We start from the raw sequence: 23,649 nt of genomic DNA on the forward strand, positions 1-23,649 counted from the left end.
CTGAACAGAAAAGGTGATCACATGCTTCAATGTTGGTGGAGAAGAAGAGAAGGGCTGAAGGAGGGGCTTGCTAGGCTTTTTATAACCTGTTTAGTCCCACCTCTCTGTTTCCTGTTCCTGTGTAAGAAATGTATTCTGATTGGTTGTCAGACTCCCATGGGGCCATGCAGGGGCTACTCTCTAGGCTGTGTTTTGAATCCAGGTATGGATGAGTTCTCAGATGCCATGTGGTCAGTTCAGTAAAGTTCCAACATTCCTTCCCCCTGCAGCTGCAGTGGAGAAGTCTTTATTATGTAAAAGGGACTAGCCTGGCCTTCTCAATGGCCCATTAACAGTGGGGATGGGCAGGAAGCTACAGGCAACTATTCTGTCTTTTAAAACATGTTTCTTTCTTTTCACATCCAGAGAAATATTCCGCCTTTTCAATATTTCCTAGGATATTTCATTTTTCTGGGAGAGGGCTGGGTGATAACTTCCCACACTTCTCTGCTCTCATTCGTGAACTATAAGTTTTCATGACATGTGCAAGTGGCAAGTGAAAAGGACGGCTACCCAACCCTAATCATACTCATTTTTTTTCTCAAAAGCCAAAAGTTTACTTGCGAAGAAAGGGGAGCTGCAAAAGGCTTCCCACAAATAGAAGAATTGGGTACATATAAAAGGACATATGATTGGGACACATTGGCTCAGTGGCTAAGACACTGAGCTTGTCGATCAGAAAGGTCGGCAGTTCGGTGGTTCGAATCCCTAGCGCGTATAATAGAGCGAGCACCGGTTACTTGTCCCAGCTTCTGCCAACCTAACAGTTCAAAAGCACAAAATGCAAGTAGAAAAATAAGGACCACTTTTGGTGGGAAGGTAAACAGCGTTCCGTCTGCCTTTGATGTTGAGTCATGCCGGCCACATGACCACGGAGACGTCTTCGGACAGCGCTGGCTCTTTGGCATTGAAATGGAGATGAGCACCGCCCCCCGGGAACGACTCACACATATGTGCGATGGGAGCCTTTGCCTTTACCTAAAAGGACATATATGTATCTCAGGGTTGAAATGAGGGGTCCTTGGTGCTCTCTGAGCTTGGCTGTTTCCTTGTAGACATTTCATTATCCTAGGTAAGATAGCAGTGTTGATGTTACCTAATTTGGGTAATGAAATGTCTGCTAGAAAACAACCAAGCTCAGAGATCATCAAGGACTCCTCAGAAGCGCTGGGTTCCCACCACGGTTAGCCAAGGCAATTAAAACTTGAGTCACTGCATTGATACAATTTGAATATGTTGGTTATTTTTAAATGTGGTTTGCTTTATTATGTCTTAGTGTGTTGTGCATATCCACCCTGTTTATTTAGTTTACATATTAAGGTACTATAAACTGACAGAATAATTAATTCAGTAATCAAGTTAAATTTGTTATATGAACACAGCTGCTGATTTTTTTAAAAAAAAATAAAGATTTTTTTTTTTTAAAATAAAAGCATTCATACATCTCAATTCGTAACAACTTACTCCTGGCCAATGCGAAGGAGAAAAATATGTTAAAATACTAATAGCAAATCCAAATCTAATAAAATAACAAAGCAGGAAACATATCTCAATCAATTAGTTTTTGAAATAGAGCGCCTTAAATTCCTCGTGGCATTAAAATATTTTAACTTTGTTCACCGCCTGGAGTTCAATCCTGACCAGTTGACCCAACCTTCCATCCTTTCGAGGTGGGTAAAGTGAGGAGCCAGATTGTTGGGGACAATAGGCTGACTCTGTAAACCTCTTAGAGAGGGCTGTAAAGCACTGTGAAGCGGTATATTAAGTGCTATTGAACATTTCCTCTAGACTGGTCTGCAGGAGCACGATGGAGCTAAATTGAAGCATCTGTCCAAAGATTTTCATTGCATGTTCTCTTTGCAAAGTGGTGTTGCAGCCTGTAAGAAAACACAATGCAGCCTGTTCAGGTCCTCAACTTACGAACACAATTGAGCTCCAAATTTCCGTTCCTGGCTGAGACATTTGTTCATTGAGTTTTGCTCCGTGTTACGACCTTCCTTGCTACTGTTGTCAAGTGAATCACTGCAGTGGTGAGTTTAGTAACGCAGTTGTTAAGCAAATCTGGCTTCCCCATGGATTTTGCTTGTCAGAAGATCGCAAAAGAGGATGACGTGGTCCCGGGACGGTCATAAATATGAGTCAGATGCCAAGCGTCGGAATGTTGTTCTGGTGTCTGTCAGGATGCCATAATGGTTGTAAGTGTGAAAATGGCCCTAAGTCCCTTTTTTCAGCGCCATTTTAACTTCCAATGGTCACTGCGTGAACTGTTCTAAGTTCAGGACTACCTATAATCTTCGCCACAGAGGATTGTCAATAACAGTCAGGGCAAGAGATGTTGTTTGGCTGTGGCTCCATTCTGAAAATAAGACTCTCCCAGCTAATAAGCCCAATCAGGCTTTTGAGCGCATGTGCTAAAATAAGCCCTCCCCTCAAAATAAGCCCTCCCCGAAAATATTGCAACAGAGCAGCAGCCATGAGGTGACCACACTCACCGCCTCCTGCACCTCAAAAATAATAAGACCTCCCCAAAAATAAGACCAAGCGTTTTTTGGGGGGGGGTGTCAAAAGAAAATAAGACCCTGTCTTATTTTCGGGGAAACATGGTACTCTTGTTATGCTTCTCAACAGGAGTTGCGTTGCCTGGGTTATACAAGTTGCGTCATGCTTGAGTGGATTGGCCCAGTACACGAGCCACTCTTAGAAAGTATTGTCGCTTCTCCTTCCAGGCCTTCCCTTGGCTCTCCTCAGAGCAGCTGGCGGGCTGTCAGGTTCGACAGAAATGTGGAGTCCCCATGCAGCTCTTCTGCCGGCTGCCTGTGATGCACTGTCACCTCCATCATGCTTTTGTGTAGTTCTTGGTGTCTTGCATTTCTTTCTGAAGAGGCCATGGGGGGGGGGCAGCGAGGAGAGTCGGGGGGGGGGGGGAGAGCATCCCTTTGCAAGAAACAGCCTCTGGCAGTTCTCCTCATGCATAAAATGAAGGTATGCTGTGGCTTTTTCTGCTTCATGGGGGGGGAGGGAGGAAAAAAAGGGAGCGGAACCAACAATTGGCAATTGGTAATTGAATTGAATTGAATTGAATTTATTGCATTTATATGCCACCTTTTTCCCGAAGGGGACTCAGGGCGGCTCACAATCCAAGTCAGGGAAGGGGGTACAGATAAGGGATAAAAAAGACGAACAGAACAATACACAATTTAAAAGCACACAACAACCATTACCATTCGAGGGGGGGGGCAAAAGCTCTTTAGCCCCAGGCCTGTCGGAACAGCCAGGTTTTAAGGGCTTTGCGGAAGGCGTGGAGGGTGGTGAGGGTTCGAATCTCCACGGGGATTCGAATATGCCGCCCAATATATGCCGTCCAATCCCGTAGGACTCTGGGTGGCTTACAGAAACAAAAATAAAAGTTAAAATAAAGAAGAGATACAATTTAAAAAAAAACCACACCAAACATTCTGTTTAAGTGGGGCTGGACCTTGATCAACAGCCCCAGCCCTGCCGGAACAGCAGGTTTTCGTGGCTTTTCGGAAGGCCGAGAGAGTGGGAAGGGTCCGGATCTCTACGGGTAGATCATTCCACAGGGCTGGAGCAGCTACAGAGAAGGCCCTCCCCCGGGGGGCCGCCAGCCGGCATTGTCCGGTCGACGGCACCCGGAGAAGGCCCAACCTGTGAGATCTTATTAGTCTTTGAGAGGTATGTGGCAGGAGGCGGTCTCTCAGATATCCATTTTATAAGCCATTTTCACAATCCTGGATCTTTCATGGAAGTTACCGGAGTCGGTTCCGTGGAGCTGTGGCATGCCTAAATAGGAAGTACCAGCTGCCACCGTGCCTCCACTCTTTGCCTCAGTCTAGATCAGTATTGTCAAACTCGATTTCATCGAGGGTGGCATCAGGGTTGTGTTTGACCTTGGGGGGAGCAGCTGGCCAGGGTGGATGTGGCCAGCTCGACGTCACTCGTGTCAGAGGCCCCTGTGGTGGCCCGAGCACTCTACCAGCGAAAACGGGCTCCCGAGCTCTGTTTTCAGCTGCGACGGCCTCCTGCAGCTAACTGAGGTTAGCTGAGGAGGGGCCACGTGCAACCCTCACAAGCTCTTATTTCTGGCTGCGACAGCCTCCTGCAACCCTCTGTCAGCGAAAACAGAGCTTGGGGGGGGGGTGGCCCTGCACGTGGCCCTCTCCAAGCTCCATTTGCTCTGATTGAAGCACCACGGGCTGGTCCTTTGCTGTTTCCCGGGCAGCCCCGCGGGCTATATCTAAGCACCCTGAGAGCCGGATTCGGCCCCCGGGCCTTGAGTTTGAAACCCCTGGTCTAGATCTTTGGATGCTTTCTGATGCTTCTTTTTAATAAGTCTTTATTTAAAGTCAGGTTCTCTGGCTTGCACTCCCCCCCCCCCCCGAAAAAAATGTAGAGAAGAGGACAAAATTGGATTGCCAGTACACTAATGTTGTCAAAAGTGGGTCATTCATATATATCTATTAGATTGTAGTTGAGGAACAGATCACTGCTTTGCTGGTGGAGAGGAAATTTTCTCTTCACTAGCATCCAGTAGGTTTTAAGGTTGGGATGGTCAAGAGATATCTGCGGGGTCAGAACCCAAAGGTGTTTTTTTTAAATTGAATTTTTTTAAAAAAAGATTTTACAAATATATGCCTCCCCCCCAACCCAACTACACCCCCCCCCCCAACCTCCCAGAGCAAATACAGGGCATAAACATTAACATCCATATTCTAAAATAAGCTAACAGACTTTGGCATCATCCCTCACTTGTACTTCAACTCCCCTTTTGTAAAGCTAACTGTAAGCAAATTGTATCCTTCCTTGCTCATTCACTCATAAGCTATCTGGAATTTCTTCGTCCCATATTTATTCTGAATATAGTCAATCCATCTTCTCCATTCCAGCTTGTATTTCTCATCTGAATGGTCCTTAAGATATGCTGATATTTTAGCCATCTCTGCTAAGTTTGTTACTTTTAGTGTCCATTCTTGAATAGTAGGTAATTCTTCCTTCTTCCAGTACTGCACCGCCAATAGTCTTGCTGCCGTTGTAAGGTTCAAGGCGCTTTTTAATGAGGCAATTGGACTTCCTTGTTTTTTCTTTGAAGATGTTTCACTTCTCATTCAAGAAGTTTTTTCTGCTTTGACAGGTTTGTGGGGAATGGAAGGATTTATATTCCTTGCAGACAGCTGGTCATTTGCCTCCTTTTACAGGGTCATTGAGGCCACCTGGAGCTTTATCTATGTCCACAGGGTCTCCTGGGGACCCAGATTGTTGGGGGCAACAGGCTGACTCTACAAACCAGTGGTCCCCAACCTTTTTATCGCCGCGGACCAGTCAGCCTTTGATAATTTTACCGTGGCCCGCTGAGCGCGCGCAGGGGTGGGGGGGCATTGTTCGCAATGACACATTGATTGTTCAGTATGGCTAGCGTAGATAGCATAGCACAAACTGCGCCTACGCAAGGCTACGCTACTAGCGCTGTCTACGCTAGCCCTACGTAGCTGCGCAGGCGCTCTTAGGTTTTTTTCAGGAATCGGCCAGCGCTGAAGCGCTGAAAAGGAATGAGAAGGGCGGCGCTGAACACAGGGGGGCGGTGGGCCGCTGGTGACGTCAGAGTGCCACCAGCGGTCCAGTAACACCCCTTGTGCCAGTTAGCCCTAATTTGCATACAGAAAGAAACTATGGCCCCCGGCCGCTGCAGCGATCATGGCCCCCGGCCGCTGCAGCGATCATGGCCCCCGGCCACTGCAGCGATCATGGCCCCCGGCCGCTGCAGCGATCATGGCCCCCGGCCGCTGCGCGGCCCGGTGCTAGGTACTCCACGGCCCGGCACCGGTCCGCGGACCGGGGTTGGGGATCACTGCTATAAACCACTTAGAGAGGCTGTAAAAACACTGTAAAGCAATATATAAGTCTTAAGGCTATTGCTATGTACCTCAAGAGGAAGATAGGGAGAAGGTGATTTGTGCTGGTTTATGACTGAGACAGGCTCAATTCTCCCACGAATGAATGTTGACCCTTTTTCTCGTTGTTTTTTCCAAGGATGGCTTGTAATTTCTTTGATCCACCCTCTCTGCCTTACCTGTTGTCTTACCATTCTTCTACTTCCCTCAACCGTGTCCCTCCTAATCTTTTTGAAAGGCAGCAAGTTCAGAAAAAGGGGAGACTTATTTTTAAAGATAGGCAGCCCACCTTGATCTTGTTCACGCTCCTTTCGGCGTCGGGTTTAAAACTGCTTTGGTCCTCTGGGTCACATTGGGGGGGGAAGCCTTTTGCAACCTGGTGCCCTCCAGATGTGTTGGGAGTGGAGAATTCCCCCTGAATTCCCAGATGCCCTGGGGGAAATCAAGCAGGGCTTAATCTGAGCTAGATTTTCAGGGCCGGCGTGGCATTGGATCCAGGAAGAGAACTCCAAACAGGAGAATTTAGCTTCTGTCTAAAACGGAAAGGTTTGAAGCATGCATCAGGCTGGTGAATTTATTAGACCCAGCATCTGAGCTTAGTGCCTGAGTTCAGAGCCGTGTCTGTGTGTGTGTGGTATGTGTGTGAGAGAGAGAGAGAGAGAGAGAGGGAGGGAGGGAGGGAGGGAGGGAGAGCGAGAGAGAAATGGAGAAGAGGGAGGTAGGTAGGGAGAGAGAGAGTGATAGATAGATAGATAGATAGATAGATGATAGATAGATAGATAGATAGATAGATAGATAGATAGATAGATAGATGATAGATAGATAGATAGATAGATAGATAGATAGATAGATAGATAGATAGATAGATAGATAATCGGCACATCTGCAGGGAGGGGGGAAGTAGAATGTTAAAAGGTCTCTGCTTAAAATCCTGCCTCCATTTATTTATTGGTAAAATTCATTAGCTGCCCATCTTACAGTGCCGTAACTCTGAGCAGCTTACAATATTAAAATATAAAACTACGTCCAGCCTAATAAGACAAATACAACAATATTTTTTTAAAAACCAACCTAGCTAAAAGATAAGGAAGGAAGGAGTATGATGAGGATGGGAGAAGGTGGGAATCTGCTGTCAATCCATCAAAAAAACCTTCCCCCAATGTGAACCCTCTGTGGGAGCCCCAAACCCCAACCCAAGTGTTTTAAGCTCTTACGGAAGGTCAGGAGGATTGGGGCCAATCTCACGGGGTGGGGGAGATGTTGCAAAGGGCAGGCGCAATGGCAGGAAAGGCTCTTCGCCTGGACCCCGCCAGCTGGAATACTGTGGCCAATGGGGCCCCGCAGCAACATTATTGGTGGAAGTGATTCGTTAAATCTTCCTTGCTACCTGCCATACATTTTTGAGATACCCAGAAGAACTGCTCTTCCTGGGAAGGCTGGAAATCTAACTAGCATTTGTACAAGGGACCGGTGCATATTTTCATGGCCCCTGCTGAGGCTGGTGGGATGGAAGGCAGAGGGAGGAGGCGGAGGGAGGAGAAGAAGAAAAGGAGGAGAGGGAGGGAGAAGAAAGCCCTCCTCCTTCTTCCTCCCTCCTCCTCCTCCTCCTCCTCTTCTTCTTCTTCCTCCTCTCCTCCTTCTTCCTCCTCCTTTCTCCTCCTCCTTTCTCCTCTTCTTTCTTTCCTCCCTCCCTCCTCCTCCTCTTCTTCCTCCTTCTCCTCCTTCTTCCTCCTTCCTCCTCCTCCTTCCTCCTCTTCTTTCTTCCCTCCCTCCCTCCTCCTCCTCCTCTTCTTCTTCTTCCTCCTCCTCTTCTTCTTCTTCCTCCTCCTCCTCCTTCCTCCTCCTCCTCCTCCCTCCTTCCTCCTCTTCTTTCTTTCCTCCCCCCTCTCTCCTCCTCCTCTTCCTCTTCTTGTTCTTCCTCCTCCTCCTTCTTCCTCCTCCTTCCTCCTCCTCCTTCCTCCTCTTCTTTCCTTCCATCCTTCCTCCCTCCCTCCTCCTCCTCTTCTTTTCCTTCTCCTTCTCCTGGGTTTCCAAGTTGGCGTGCCTCGTCTCCTGCACTGCGGGATGGAAAGAGTTAACAGCGAGGCCCTACCTGCTATTGCATTTTAAAGATGCCGAGATGAAAGCCCATAATTTATTCTCCCCACACACGAAGGAGCAATTAGTTCTAAACACGGCTTAATCAGTCAGCGAGAGATTGATTTCTGTAGACTTGGATTTGGTGGCTGCTGGCAGAGTGCCAGCCTGCAAGCAGTCTCCAAATAAATGAAGTGCAGAGAAGCAAGCCATTCCATAATATGATCTATGGGCCTCTGTAACTTTCTTGCCTGCTCATTAGTATGCCTCTGGACAAAGGGACAGATCCAAACTCTGCAGTCGCCTCGCCAGCCTCTCGCAGGGCGATTTTCGACCTCTGTGCCTCCTTCCAGCCCATCCCCCTGTCTGTATGTGCATTTCCTTGCTTAGTACATTCAGCCCAGCAGCTGCCTTCGCCCAGTTCCGGACAACAACCAGAACAAAAGGAACACTCAACACACAGCAGACACCGAAGAGCTGATAGGTGTCAGCTTCGGGGTTCCATAAAACTCTGCATCAGTGGAGAGAGAGAGAGAGAGAGAGAGAGAGAGAGTGATTGGAGAGAAAGAGAGTGATTGGAGAGAGAGTTTAGAGAGAGACAGAGAGAAAGAGAGAGAGAAATTGACGAGAGAGGGAGGGAGAGGGAGAGAGAGAGGAGAGAAAGATTGGAGAGAGAGAGAGAGAAAGATTGGAGAGAGAGAGAGTGATTGGAGAGAGAGTTGAGAGAGAGAGAGAGAAAGAGAGAGAGAAATTGAAGAGAGAGGGATGGAGAGGGAGAGAGAGAGGAGAGAGAAAGATTGAAGAGGGAGAGAGAGTGATTGGAGAGAGAGATTGGAGAGAGAGAAAGAGAGAGAAAGAAATATTGGAGAGGGAGAGAGAGTGATTGGAGAGAATTTAGAGAAAGAGAGAAAGAGAGAGAAAAAGATTGGAGAGAGAGAGAGAAAGAAATATTGGAGAGGGAGAGAGAGAGTTGGAGAGAGAGATTGGAGAGAGAGAGAGAAAGAGAGAAAAAAGATTGGAGATAGAGAGAGAGAGAAAGAAATATTGGAGAGGGAAAGAGAGAGTGATTGGAGAGAGAGAGATTGGAGAGAGAGAGAAAGAAAGAAAGAAATATTGGAGAGGGAGTGATTGGAGAGAGAGAGATTGGAGAGAGAGAGAGAGAAAAGATTGGAGATAGAGAGAGAGAAATATTGGAGAGGGAAAGAGAGAGTGATTGGAGAGAGAGAGATTGGAGAGAGAAAGAGAGAAAGAAAGATTGGAGAGGGAGAAAGTTTAGAGAGGGAGAGAAAGATATTGGAGAGGGAGAGAGAGTGTGATTGGAGAGAGAGAGAAAGAGAGAAAGAAAGATTGGAGAGGGAGAGAGAGTGATTGGAGAGAGAGAGAGAGTTTAGAGAGAGAGAGAAAGAGAGAAAGAAATATTGGAGCGGGGGAGAGAGAGAGTGATTGGAGAGAGATTGGAGAGAGAGAGAAAGAGAGAAAGAAAGATTGAAGAGGAGAGAGAGTGATTGGAGAGAGAAAGAGTTTAGAGAGAGAAAGAGATAGAAAGAAATATTGAAGAGGGAGAGAGAGAGTGATTGGAGAGAGAGATTAGAGAGAAAGAGAAGGAGAGAAAGAAAGATTTGAGAGAGAGAGAGAAGCATAGAAAAATATTTGCAAAAACCTTGACTTCTATGTACAGGAAGTCTTCAGCTTACAGCTGTAATCAAGCCCAAAATTTATGTTGCTAAGTGAGTCATTTACAGTGAGTGTTGCCCATTTCATGACCTTTCCTGCCACGATTGTGAAGTCAATCACTGCAGTTGTGAGGTTAGTAACAGGGTTGTTGAGGGAATCTGGCTTCCCTCAGTGAACCATTGACTTATCAGAAGGTCGTAAAAGAGAATCACATGACCCTGGGACACTGCAACCGTCATAAATATGAGTCAGTTGCCAAGAGTCTGAGTTTCGATCACATGACCACGGGGAGGCTGAAACGATCACGTTCTTTTCTCAGTGCCGTCATAAGTTTGAACCATTACTAAATAAACTTAAGTCAAGGACTGTCTGTTTCACCCATTGTTGTATAAACCTGAGCTCAGTTTATCCCGTTAAGGTCAGTGCTTCTTCACCTTGGCCATTTTAAGAGGTGTGGACTTCAGCACGGCTGGCTGGAGAATTCAGGGTGTTGTGCTAGACAATTTTAACTTTTCGTCTTTTAAAAGCATTGAAGTCCAGAAGGATATGAAAGTGGAAAGAGGGATACTTGCTTTAATCTCAGAAGGCAGAATATGAACGGTCGGGATTTGGGCCACCGAAATTTGCTGCAAAAATAGCAGCAGGCAGAACTTTGTGGAAGTCCAGAATTTGGTCACCTCTTAGCACTGCGACAGTTTGATCTTTCTTTATTTCTCACTAAATATTCCCCTAACGAGCCGAAGGCAATCGTGGGATGAAGTGAAGGATTCACTTCATAAAGACCGTCGAGAAAGTTATATTCCGTTTTCTTTTTTCTTTCCTTTTTTATACTTCATGTTTCTCGACCGCCTCTCTCCCTCACGGAAAGGTTGGGTCAGTGATTTTATTTATATGCTACGCTTCCTAAAAACAAAAAAAAGCGCCCAGCATGCCAAATTGATGGCAATTTTATTTTAATTTATTCTATTCACTAAGCAACCTAGCATGGCAACTGAAGTTGAGAAACAAGAGTTGGCTCTCTGCATAGTTTTAACCCCGGGGAAAGATCTTGAAAATGGTTATTCCCTCCATAGCCAGCTTATTAACTTCCCAAACACTCCAAATCAGCTAAGTCTTGTCTTTTCAAGCAAGTAGAATTGCACAAAAAAAAAGGTTGTTACATGTCTGGTGAAGCTGATGCTTGCATATTGGTTGCCGTCTTTGCTCCGCTGATATTTGTTTATTTGATTTATTTATTTGTATCCTGCCTTTATTGTTTTTTATAAATATCTCAAGGGGGCAAACACACCTAGCATAACTTTCTTCCTCTAACTCAGTGTTTCTCAACCTTGGCAACTTGAAGATGTCCGGACTTTAACTCCCAGAATTCCCCAGCCAGCATCTGCTGGCTGGGGAATTCTGGGAGTTGAAGTCCAGACATCTTCAAGTTGCCAAGGTTGAGAAACACTGCTCTAACTTTTCCCGCAATAACAGCCCTGTGAGCGAGTTGGGCTGAGAAAAGGATGATTGGCCCAAAGTCACCCAGTTGGCTTTCACGCCTAAAGTGGGATTAGAATTCCCAGTCTCCTGGTTGATTGGGCCAAAGTCATCCCGCCGGTTTCATGCCTAAGGCGGGACTAGAACTCCCAGTCTCTTGATGATTGGCCTGGAGTCACCCAGCCAGCTTTCATGCCTAAGGCGGGATTAGAACTCCCAGTCTCCTGATGATTGGGCCAGAGTCACCCAGCCAGCTTTCATGCTTAATTAGAACTCCCAGTCTCCTGATGATTGGGCCAGAGTCACCCAGCCAGCTTTCAGGCTTAAGGCGGGATTAGAACTCCCAGTCTCCTGATGATTGGGCCAGAGTCACCCAGCCAGCTTTCATGCTTAAGGCGGGATTAGAACTCCCAGTCTCCTGATGATTGGCCCGGAGTCACCCAGCCAGCTTTCATGCCTAAGGCGGGATTAGAACTCCCAGTCTCCTGATGATTGGCCCGGAGTCACCCAGCCAGCTTTCAGGCTTAACGCGGGATTAGAACTCCCAGTCTCCTGATGATTGGCCCAAAGTAAATGAACTGTTGTAAGTTGAGGCATAATGCAAGAAAAGATCATAGCCATAGCCAAGATCATAGCCAATCCTGTTCCCACTGTTACCAAGAATACAACTCAAGGACACCTCTAGAAAGTCCCCAGGAGTTTAAGTTGAGTTTGGCTTCAAGGAGATTTGACTATAATCATGTTAACGGAATATTTAATTTAGTTAATTAGAGGCTTATTAAGTTTATAGCTGATTTATTTATTTTTATCCTGGCCATTTCCCAATCTTCGTTTCAGTGCATCCCATTTTGAGCAGGGTGCTGTTTTTTATATCCCAAATGTGTCTCTCGATTTGAGAAAAGTGGGGCTCTCTGCTAACCCCAAGCGGAACTGAAAACGTTTGGCGCATGTCAGCTGTAAAGCCAGGGGACGGGTAGCTTTTTAGGGGGTGGGGGGGTAGAAAGCAGAAAGAATGGCAAGTAAGAGATGTGAGGATTGCTTCTGGCCAACAGTGATAGATTTTTTTTCTTCTTCTTCCTCTTTTGGTCTTGTTTTGCTTGCAGAATTCGATCCGGCACAACCTGTCCTTGCACACCCGCTTCATCCGCGTGCAAAACGAAGGCACCGGCAAAAGTTCCTGGTGGATGCTGAACCCCGAAGGTGGCAAAACTGGGAAGACGCCCCGCCGACGAGCCGTCTCCATGGACAACAACAGCAAGTTCCTGCGGATCAAAGGCAAAGCCAGCCGGAAAAAGCAGAGCCAGACTGCTCAGGAACGAGGAGAGGAAAGCCCAGCGAGCCAGCAGGCCAAATGGTCAGAGAGCCCCACCTCCCACGCCGGCGAGGAATATGACGCTTGGGCTGACTTCCGGACACGGGCCAACTCCTCGGCCAGCACGCTGAGCAGCCGCCTCTCCCCCATCATGGCCAACCATGAGCCGGATGATCTGGAGGAGGATGATGGGACCCCCTCCTCCCCGCTGATGTACCCCAGCCCTTCGAGCACCCTCTCCCCTTCCCTGAACGCCCGCTGTTCAGTGGAGATGCCCAGGCTGACCGATCTCACTGGTACCATCAACCTGAACGAGAGCCTGGGGGAGAGTCTTCTCGATGACTTGCAGGACAACTACAGCATGAGCCCAGCCCAGCCGCTTTCTGCTGGAGGACTTCGGCCCAGGACCTCCAACTTTGGCTTCAGCTCCAAGTGCTCCTCCGTGGGGGCAGGAGGTGGGGGAGGGGGAGGAGGCGGGAACACCTACTCTGGGACTATCTATAGCCAGCCCGCCATGAGCATCATGCGCCGTCTGCCCATGCAGACCATCCAAGAGAACAAGCAGGCCACTTTCGTCCCCATGAATTCCTACCGCAACGCCTCGTTGCAGGACCTGCTCTCCTCCATTTCCTACGCGCACAAGGAGGGGGAGCCGCACCTGCCCCCGGCCAGCAGCATGGGCCTGCCTCGCGGCCACAGACCAAATGCCCTGGTGTGTAGCGGTGGGGGTGGAGGTGGAGAGATAGGGTTGGTTCCCTACCCTCCCCACTCGTCCTCCCTCATGAAGAGCAACACGTTATACCACCACCCGTTGCCAGCTGGCCATCACCCTCCTCTTAACAACAGTGCCTTACCGTCTCCGATCAGCCTTATGAGCCTGCCCGGTGACACTTGCAGCATGGTGAACATGCCTCACCATGGGCATCTCCATTCCTACGTCAGCAACCAGGGGGCGCACATGAGCTTGCTAGATTCCTTGCAGGGACCTTACCCAGAAGCCATGCACACCCCTGTTTTGAGTCAGGACAGATTCCCAGCCGATCTAGACTTGGACATGTTCAACGGGAGCTTGGAATGCGATGTGGAGTCCATCATCCTCAATGACTTCATGGACAGCGACGAGATGGACTTCAACTTTGACTCGGCTCTTCCGCCACAAAACGGTCTCAACGTGGCCCCTTTGCCCAGTGCCCCACAGCCCAGCAATCAAAGCTGGGTACCTGGGTGAGGCCCGTTCAGGCTGCTCAGGCCCAGCAATGAGTGGGGCAAAGAGGGTCTTGGGGAAACAGAACTCTTTCCTCCATCATTCAGCCCTGCTCTTCTACTTCTTCTTCTTCTTCTGTTCTTTGCCTTCATTTCTTCAGCCAGGCTAGAGCCATCTGTTGAAACTTGACAACGACACTACACTACACATGCACGCACACATGCACACACAATCACACACACACACAAAACACACACACACACACAATGTAGGGTAAAATGTTTTGACAGGTACCGGCGGCTTCCCGCCTTGTGCCAGGTGTATTGTGCAGTAAGTCGGATCTGTCTTTGATGTGTGCAATAGGCACAACTTAGCCATGGCATTGCAAAGTCGCTTCCCCTTTCCCCCCCCCTCCCTCTCTCCCTCCCTGGGCATTTGCACTATTGCACAGAAAGAGGGAACAGGTGATCTGTGACCTGAAGAACAGACTAGAGCTATTGCCAAGCATTCGTGCTGACTTAGAGCAGGGGTCCCCAGCCCCGAGTCCGTGGACCGGCCCTGGGCCGTGGCATGCCAGAAACTGGGCCACGCAAACAAACGAAGCCCCATCCCGTGGGATGCAGGCAGTACATGAAACCACACACCCTCCGGTCCGTGGAAAAACCTCTCCATGGAACCACTTCCTGGTACCCAAAAGGTTGGTGGCCTCTGATTTCGATGGCTTCCATACAAAGGTTTTAGAACAAGTTTTCTGCTGGCTTCCCACTTTCCTAACTATCTAAATTCTGATTTGATTTCTTCTTCTCCTCGCTAATTCCTTGCCCATCTATGGCCCCCATTTTATGCAGCGGCCAACAGCAACAGGGAAGAACTAACTTCTGGTGTGAAACCTAGGTTTATCGTGCAATAGCTCCATTATATCTCCATCCTTTTAGCTGAATTGCTGAGGATTTGCTCAACAGGTAGGAAAAAATAGATCTGAGGCATTTGTGGCATGGCTGGTGCAGAAAGAAAACAACAACAACAACAACAACAACAACAGCAACATGGGTTTGATTGCTATAAATCTAGCCACTGACTCTGCATTGCCCAGTAGACATGGGGGTAACAGGAACTGAACTCGTCAACGTTGCTCATTTTTGTGCTCATTTTCAATGCCATCTGGGTTTGCAACGGAAGCAGCTTGCAGGATGAAATGTGCATGCACGTGGCCATGTGGGAGAATGGGCCCTAATACCATTTGCTCCGGCATACAAATATGTGAAGTTTGCCCTTACCCATGATGGCATTTGGCATTGTGGCAGAGATGGCTGCCGTTGGGATGGGCAGGTTAAGTAGGAAGGTGGCATGGGAAGGACTGGTGGCAGCTTATTTTCAGTGTTTGCACCTCCAGTAATGAAACACATAAGGCTGAACCTAGCGAGTAGCTAATATAATACCCCCTAATAATAAATTTTGAGTTGTAGAAAGTGATTATTCCTGGCAATCTGGAGCAAGGAGGAAATGGGTGGTATCTTTTCTTCCATGCAAAGGAAACTGAAGGCCCAGAGTTGAATGGGCTGAAAGAAAGGACAATATCTGGAAAAAGCTTTATTAGAATAGGGGCACAAAGAACCCAAACCACAAGGTGATGAGAGAAAACTAGAGTTCCATCCAGACATGGCATGATAGATAATGAATAGATGCTAGGGTCAATGTGAGAAAAGACGAAATATCTGGGACCTGCCTAAGATCTCATTGGTGTTATTAGCCTTCTCTTGGCTTCTGTCTGTCTCCTTCCTGAGTGTTCTTTGCTACACTGAGACCCAACATGGATATTTGGTTTCTTGAAATGTTCACCTTACAATAATAAGCAAAAGCTTTGTAATTTGAAGGGTGGAACCTCTAGAGGAAGGGTAAAAAATTCCCCAGAGCCTTTTAGCAGGATGTTCATTGTGTCCCTTTCTCATGTACATTCATGCTGTCAAGTCCACGCATATCTGAAATGAGAACATGATTGGAATTATCATTACTGCAGGCTGCCCAACTCATTTTAAACCCCAGATCCAGGCAGATCTTCAAAACAATCCAATCAGAGGTGGTATTTAGCTGGTTCAGATTGTTTCTGGAGAATCGGTAGCAGAAATTTTGAGTAGTTCAGAGAACCAGTAAATGCCACCTCTGGCTGGCCACGCCCCTGCCGTTCCCTGTCCTATATTCCCTTGTTTTTTTAGCTCAGCAGATTTGCGCAGCTGAGCAGATTGCCGCGCCTCAGGTGAGCTAAACAACAGCTCAGTTCACCAGTGCTGACACCGAGGGCGGTCTTTGAGTGCTGCAAATGCGCACAAAGTGCTCTCTCATAGAACCGGTAAGGAAAAGATTTGGAATCCCACTGCTGAACCCAATATACAGGTTTATTTTTTTTAAGTTTAGCATTTTAGTGCAAGCTGGAAGCATTCAAAACTATTTGCTGGAAATGTTTTTAACTAGAAGGACAGAGGGTTGCCCCTGTTTTCATGGAGGAAAACTCATGCAAAATCAGTAGAGCCCATTGGAGGCTAATTCTTGCCTCTCCCCACATAAAGGGATCCATGGAATTGTGGCATCTTCCGAGTCCCTTTCAGGACTGTTTAAATTCCCAGGCCTTTCAGTCTATAGGGTGATAATATCTCTGGTCCTTGGGAACCAGAGGGCTCTTCTTAGCTTCTGACTACCATTGAAACAGATGACCTGCCTTGATATATCTGCTCTTGCAAACTAGCAGTAGATGCTTACAAAAAGCATGACATGGTATATTTGTGGATTTTTTTAAAAGGCCAATTCTTTATAGCCTGATTCAAAGACATCCATGAGAAATCTTTTTTTTTTAAACCAACACTACACCAATTGGAAGCCTGGAGTGTGGAAGAGCCTCATCATGAGCCTCAAGGAAGAGAGATCTCTTCCCCTACTCCCACCTTCCACATTTTCCCATCACCTCCCTGAGGTTTTAGTTCAACAAGGCAAATTCATCCTAGTTTAGCCTTCCTATCAGGTGCCTCCAAGGTCTAGATGTGTGCCCAGCCAGCATGGGTGTTGGTTAAAATTCTGAGAACTGATAGCTTATAGTATGGAACAGGATGGTATTCAGGGCAAAATCAAGATGGTAGTAGAATAGAATAACAGAGTTGGAAGGGACCTTGGAGGTCTTCTAGTCCCTGCTTAGGCAGGTAACCCTACACCACTTCAGACAAATGGTTAACCAATCTCTTCTTAAAAACTTCCAGTATTGGAGAATTCACAACTTCTGGAGGCAAACTGTTCCACTGATTAATTGTTCTAACTGTCAGGAAATTTCTCCTTAGTTCTAAGTTGCTTCTCTCCTTAATTAGCTTCCACCCATTGCTTCTTATTCTACCCTCAGAGGTAGATGCAAGATATTGTAGGTGCACAGAAAGAGTGGTTGGAAAGACCCCAGTTTCCAGCATTATGTACAAGGCATGGTCCCCATTTTATGAACAATGAAGAGAAAGACTGTGAGATGATCTCCTGATTTCCCTCCTTCATTTTTTTGCATTGTTGTTTCAGGTGTTTCTATCAGCCCCACTTTGATTCTTACCTGGGCGCAGTGTCCAGAGGCCATCTGCAATAGGGAGGCATAGCTTTCTCGTAACCAGCTGAGTTTGTCATGGGTAGAGTTCGCACAACACGCTAAGGCAAAATATGATTTACTTGCTTGTGGTTTAGTGTGCTGTATGAATTGAGCCAGTGTGATCTGTAAACCAGGGTTTATGATTTAGTGTGCTGTATAAAGTCAGGTCAATTGTAGTCTCTTCAGTAAACCATATTAAGGAAATGTTGACTTACATATTGGATAACTCACTTTTGCCCAGGAAAATAGCAGGCTAAGACTCCAAGTAGCCCGTATTACTCTTTGCTCTGGGTCTACATTAGTGCCATTAATCCTTCCCCTCAGAGGGTTTCTTCCAGATTATTACACCAAATTTATTATATTTTGATTCCACAGGAGTCAGTCAGTCTCTCTCTCTCTCTCTCTCTCTCTCTCTCTCTCTCTCTCTCTCTCTCTCCTAGTTTTCATCTGTTTTTTTTGTAATTACCACTACTACTGCATTCTACTACTACAATTGGGATCCAGCTCATGAGTTTATTTTGTACATTCAGCCTCACTTTCCCCAAATGTAGGCAATGAAATAGGAAACTGTAAACTCAGTGGCCATTTCTAGAACTTTCTGAACCTGAGGAGAGGAAGAGAGAGCGCGGATTCTATAACCTATCATCATGTACACTGGAAAATGTGCAGCCGCTTTTAAATTAAATCCAGTGAGATTTGTGACTATTACAGGGTGACATAATAACATCCTGCAAGGGGAATCCAGGTGGAAAGAAAAGAAGAATAAGAAAATGGAACTCCCATTCCGCTGAGGTTTCTTCCCTCAGTCTTTTGTACAGGCAGACGAGAACCATCCACATTGGATTTCCGTCTCCAGAAAGGGTCCCTTTGCTGAGTCCTCTAGATCAGTGTTCTCCAACCTTGGCAACTTTAAGACCTGTGGACTTCAACTCCCAGAGTTCCTCAGCCAGCAAAGTCCATTTGCCCCGGTGTGACATTTGTCACTTTTTCTGGGTGTCCAATGCAGTGCTGAGGGAACAGGGATGGCTGTGTGTTTAAAAATGACAATATGGCGGACTTGGATGTTTTGGCAAAAAGAAGGTCTTGAAAGGCTGGGCAGGGTGCAATTTTTTTTTCCTCCTTATCAGGGCTCCCTCAGTCAAACAGAAGACAATTTATCTTAGAAAATAGTTCAGGGGAGAAGAGAATTTAGGTGCAATTCTCCAAGCTAGCATTCTTGCACTTGTGTAGTTAAAAGATGGCCAAGAAGAAAATGTGTGTGTGTGTGTGTGTGTGTGTGTGTGTGTGTGTGTGTGTGTGTGTGTGTGTGAAGAACATGCATTTTGTTCCAGCTCTCTGTAGTCCTCTGGCTCCCTGCCGTACCTCCATTAAATTTAACGGAAAACATTAGATAGAAACCCTTTCCCATAAAGTATTTTTCAGTAATGATAACACTGTCATCACAAATTTTTTCCTTTCCCTGGTCCTCCTAATTGCTCTGCCCAGAAGTTTGATGGAAATTTATGAAAGATAATTTTGCCTGGAACGTTTTCAGGGAGGCGAGGATCAGTTGTTGCCTTTAGAAATGGATGTGATGATTAGTTTTCTTCTGGATCCCTTTGTGGTCAATCATCCTCTAGGGCCAAATTGAGTGTCAAGAGTCAAGCTGGCTAACAGATGCAGCCTTGATCATCTCAATTATTATTAACTTGACTTGGTTTTTTTTTACATATCGCCTAAGATGTGGGGGGGAGTGGGAGCAGGAGGAACTGCCTCTTGCCCTAAGTCATTAATACTTTGACCCCATCTTCTCCAAGCTGGTGCTCTCCAGAAATGCTGGATTTTCACTTCTGTAATTTAAACCCCTTCTTCTAACCTGATACCTTCCAGATGTGTTTGGATTTATAGGCTCCAGAATTCCTCAGCCACGTGGCCCTGAGGGATGAGGAAGCTTGATGTCCAACTCAAAGGGAAAAAAATAAAGTGGGGAAAGGCTGCCATAGTCATTTCCAAGCCAAGTCTCATCTGCATGCTTTCGATGGGTTCAATGCGTTGAGCAAACTAAACCGCTAATGAGAGCACTGAGGTGCATTGGTGTGCCCACTGTCCCTAAAGTCCACAGGGCATGGTTCAAAAAAGATGATTTTTTAAAAAAATGTATAAATGGGACCATCGATCATAATATCATGGGTGCTTTGATAGCTTTTTAGAGCATACCCAGTGGGCAGTTCTGTTGGTATGGCCAGAAATCAGCAAGGAAGTGGTTTCTTTTTGAGTGCAAAATTACGATGGTTCCCCCCCCCCAAAAAAACCCCACCACATTCTTTTGTCATGCCTGTATTTAGGACAGTTTCTTTTCTATTTTCTTCTTTTTGTCATCCTCAATTCAGTTTAATTCACACGTTTGGACGGATGGTGGAAATTTCTTCTCAAGTAAAGGAATTATTATTAGACAGACTTAAACTCATGGCAGCAACCTGATGCTTATAGATAAATAATAAAGAAAAAGCCAATTTCTCTACTGTTGAAGGGATGATTCTGTAATCATAACTGGAGGCCATCACTTAGTACTGATATTCCCAGGGCCTATGGTTCCCTTTCCTCCCCTCCTTCTCACAATTTCCTGAAAATTCCCCAGGAACAGGAAGGACTTCAAGATATGGTAGATATTAACCCAAGATGGCCACCACAATGATTCTATTGAAGCTCACCAAGTTCTTAGGCGTGCCCATGTAGGTGTGTGTGTGCGTGCTTGTGTGTGTGGAGCTTCGGGTGCACGATTGCTTTTGCTCATCCAAAAGGGGTTGGGTTTTGATTGCATCATCGTGGCTCCCATCGCTGGCTTTTTGACCGTACCCTGTGGACATCCCTACCTGGCGAATAGAACAGGTTCCTCAACCACTCAACCTGTACACGCAACCAAGGCAGCACTCACATAACAACACCTGAAAAAGTTGCTCAAAATGTGCTCCATTTCCTTTTCTTAACGAAGCCAGCGCAAAAGAACTCATGAAACCAGGGCAGATCTTCCAAACCAAAAGATACGTTTCATGGCAAATAATGTTTAGATGTTGAAAAAAATAATAATAACCCAAACTCCAAAAAAATAAAAAAAATCAATCTTCTATATTCTATTACTCTGTAATATCTTCTATATGAGGTCAAGAGCAGCCACGCTAGCGTTCTGCAGCTGAGGTTGGTGATGAACAACGTCTTAAACTATAAAATGGGTAACGTTTTGGCTTAGTTTATTGGGCAAGCTTAACCACCTATGGCTTATTCAATAAAACAAATGTAAACAAATCAAGTGCAAACGTAGTCTCTGCATCCCATAGATCGCTGTGTGACTTCCGGTTAAATTGTGCGGCTGACTCTTCTTGGGCAACGTTGACTTGTTTATTGCATCAAGATTGGTTTAGGTGCCATGTTTAGCAATAGCAATAGCAGTTAGACTTATATACCGCTTCGTAGGGCTTTCAGCCCTCTCTAAGCGGTTTACAGAGTCAGCATATTGCCCCCACAATCTGGGTCCTCATTTCACCCACCTCGGAAGGATGGAAGTCTGAGTCAACCCTGAGCCGGTGAGATTAGAACCGCTGAACTGCAGATAACAGTCAGCTGAAGTGGCCTGCAGTACTGCACCCTAACCACTGCGCCACCTCGGCTCTTCAAAGTCATAGGAGATTGACATAAATGTAAAGGTTGGGGGCGGGGGGCAAAACATATAGCTTATTTTTTTCAGGAAGTTGGGAGGTTCTAAGACCATTGCTGAAACAAAATATAGTAGGTATATCAAGTCTCCCCAAAGCTGACACACCTATTTTGAGATGTTACGGCTATGTTCACCCAAAAGATTCAACCCGATTAATGCAGTCGGTGCCTGCCAGTGCACAACATGCTAAGCTTGACTAGTGTTAACCTTGGTTAGTATTTCTGTGGCTTAGTGTGTTGCGTAAACCCAGGCCATTTGGTTAGTTTATGGTTCAATGTGTTGTACAAACTGAAAAAAAAAAAAGGATTCATCCAATCTCTAGGTTACAGGTGTTCTGTGAACATGGCCTGTTTTGTAAAGAAACCTGAGGCTTCCAAAACCCCATTGCACAAATGAGACACGTGGTTTTTGTGTTGCCCGTATTAGATCGCTGGGCAAAGTGCAGCCACAGCAGACCAGCATGGCCATCTCGACCTGGCCTTATCGCTCGCATCAGCTTCATAGCTCCACGGGGCAGGAGAGAAATGGAAGCACGGAATGCAAAGCTGCTTCAGGGAAACATAAAGCGATGAGGGTCTCTGAAATCCCAGACCCTCATCGGAGGGGGCATCCCGATGTCCCAATGTTTTGCAAAGAAGGTTGGCCCAAACCAAGTCCCCCCACCCCCACCCCCCACCCCCAGTAAAATGAAAAGAAAAAAAGTGTGTCTTTCTCCTCCTCCTCGTATTTATAACTGTACAGATGCTGGGGCGGGGGTGGGCTTAGGGGTTTTTCAACAGGCAACTGTTATCTCTCACCACACATATATTGTACTGCAATGTAACCTTGATCGTGCTATTCTAGTTTTTGTGTATGTGGCAATGTAAAGAACTGTGTATAGTGCATTGTACAGCATATTTTCATGAATAAAATTTGTTTTAAATATGACGAGGAGTGGCGTGTTATGTGTTATGCAGGGCTTGAAAAGCCATAACCTATTGAATGTTGGTAAATGTTTCTCTGTTGCCAATATTGGAGTTATATTTAATCCTACATAGGAGTTGGAAAGAAGGTACCACATTGGCTTCTTCTCCTCCTCCTCCAGGAATACAATTCATTTATTCATTAAATTTATATGGTGCTCGTCTCACTATCAAGTAACCCTTGAACCATCTTCTGAGCCCCAATTTTCTGCAGCTAAACACTGCTAGTAGTGTCAGTTTTATTCTTAGCAGAGGAACCTTCCGGACTTACTAGATCCAGACCATTTTCACACAGTATTTAGATTTATAGCCTGATTCGTACACAAGAAGTCAAGCCAATGTCCCTTTGCTCCCTCCTCCCATTTTAACAGCCCTGTGAGGTAAGTTGTCCCGAATGAGTGACTGGCCCAATATCCAATCCAAGGAGCTTCTTTCCATGCTTGACAACCCCATTCTGGAACCAGATTTTGATTTTCTGAAAATCAGGTTCTAGACCATATGATTCTACTGTGTTTCCCCAAAAATATGACCTATCTTGAAAATAAGCCCTATCTGGATTTTTTGGGAGGTGGGCCTAATATAAACCCTATCCCCAAAATAAGACCTAGTGAAGAGGTGGGCGTGGACAGCACAGGAGGCAGCCCAACTGCGTGTCCCCTTATAAACAAGGCCAGCGATCCCTGAGATGTGGCGGCTCCTTCCTTTCCCCAGTCACCTCACAGAGGTTTGGCCCCTTAATCACGGCCCTGATTACACTGATCTGATTTTAGAATCTGTTTCTGAACCCGGTTGTCCCCATTTCTAGATCAGCACTTTCCCATTACCCCACCTTGACTCCTGGGTTGAGAGGGAGGGGCTGTCCTAGAGTGCTCCAAGGAGTTTCTATGACTGAAGGGGTTCTAGAACCTGGTTCTCGCCAATCCTAACCCAACACTTGAACTTGACTCCTATTGTAGCTAAAATAATGCATCTATAATAATGCATAGTCTTATTTACCTTTGCCTTCTTTCAGGAATTTTTCAGAATTGATTTCTTAGCTTATCTCCCTGGGTTTTCCTGGTATCCAATCCAAGAATTCTGACCCTGCTTAACTTTTCAAGATCACCTCTAGGATGCTGCCCTCTGCTATGATATTGACAGAGTCCTCGGGAAGAGAGAAAAGAGCCAGCCAAGAATGGCTCTTCCACCAAAGTATCCTGCATTCCTGGAACTCCCTAGAGCAGAGATCTTCAAACTTGGCAACTTTAAGACATGTGGACTTCAACTCCCAGAATTCTCCAGCCAGAATTCTGGGAGTTGAAGTCTATAAGTCTTAAAGTCGCCAAGTTTGGGGACCCCTGCCCTAGAGAAAAATGGCCACCAAGGACCTTTTAGCTTTTTAAATGTTGCAGAAGGTGATGCTTAGGCTGCAAACTTTTGGTCAACAGAGTTCTGTAAAGCAAACCACATTTCAAGCTATGTACCTGGCAATTCCTCAAAGAGTTTTAATATAAGAAAACCTCCTGAGTCAGGAGGGGGTTCCTGGCCTTTTCTTCTTTCCTCCACCTGACCTGAAAGACGTAAGTAACCAGAAGGGAAGGGAAGAGAAGGGAAAGCTGAGCAACATAGTTGATCATAAATTTAGCTATCTCTATCTGAAGAATTCCACAGAGGAATAGCAACGAAAAGGGAAATAAAAATAGACCAAATAAAATTCTAT

General features: G+C 46.2%; 1 protein-coding gene across 1 annotated transcript in view; it reads left to right on the forward strand.

Moving 5' to 3' along the window:
• The window catches only part of FOXO6 (forkhead box O6), a 152,507-nt gene extending 134,824 nt beyond the window's left edge, over window positions 1-17,683 (forward strand). Inside the window, exon 2 of the mRNA XM_087728029.1 lies at window positions 12,275-17,683. Within this exon, the coding sequence (XP_087584155.1) occupies window positions 12,275-13,711 (1,437 nt within the window). The 3' untranslated portion in view covers window positions 13,712-17,683. The remainder of the gene's footprint in view (window positions 1-12,274) is intronic.
• The last annotated feature ends 5,966 nt before the right edge of the window (window positions 17,684-23,649 follow it).

Source organism: Thamnophis sirtalis, unplaced genomic scaffold (genome assembly GCF_051295495.1).
Source record: "Thamnophis sirtalis isolate CommonGarterSnake01/CBP01778 unplaced genomic scaffold, rThaSir2_p1.2 scaffold_13, whole genome shotgun sequence".
Lineage (NCBI taxonomy): Eukaryota > Metazoa > Chordata > Lepidosauria > Squamata > Natricidae > Thamnophis > Thamnophis sirtalis.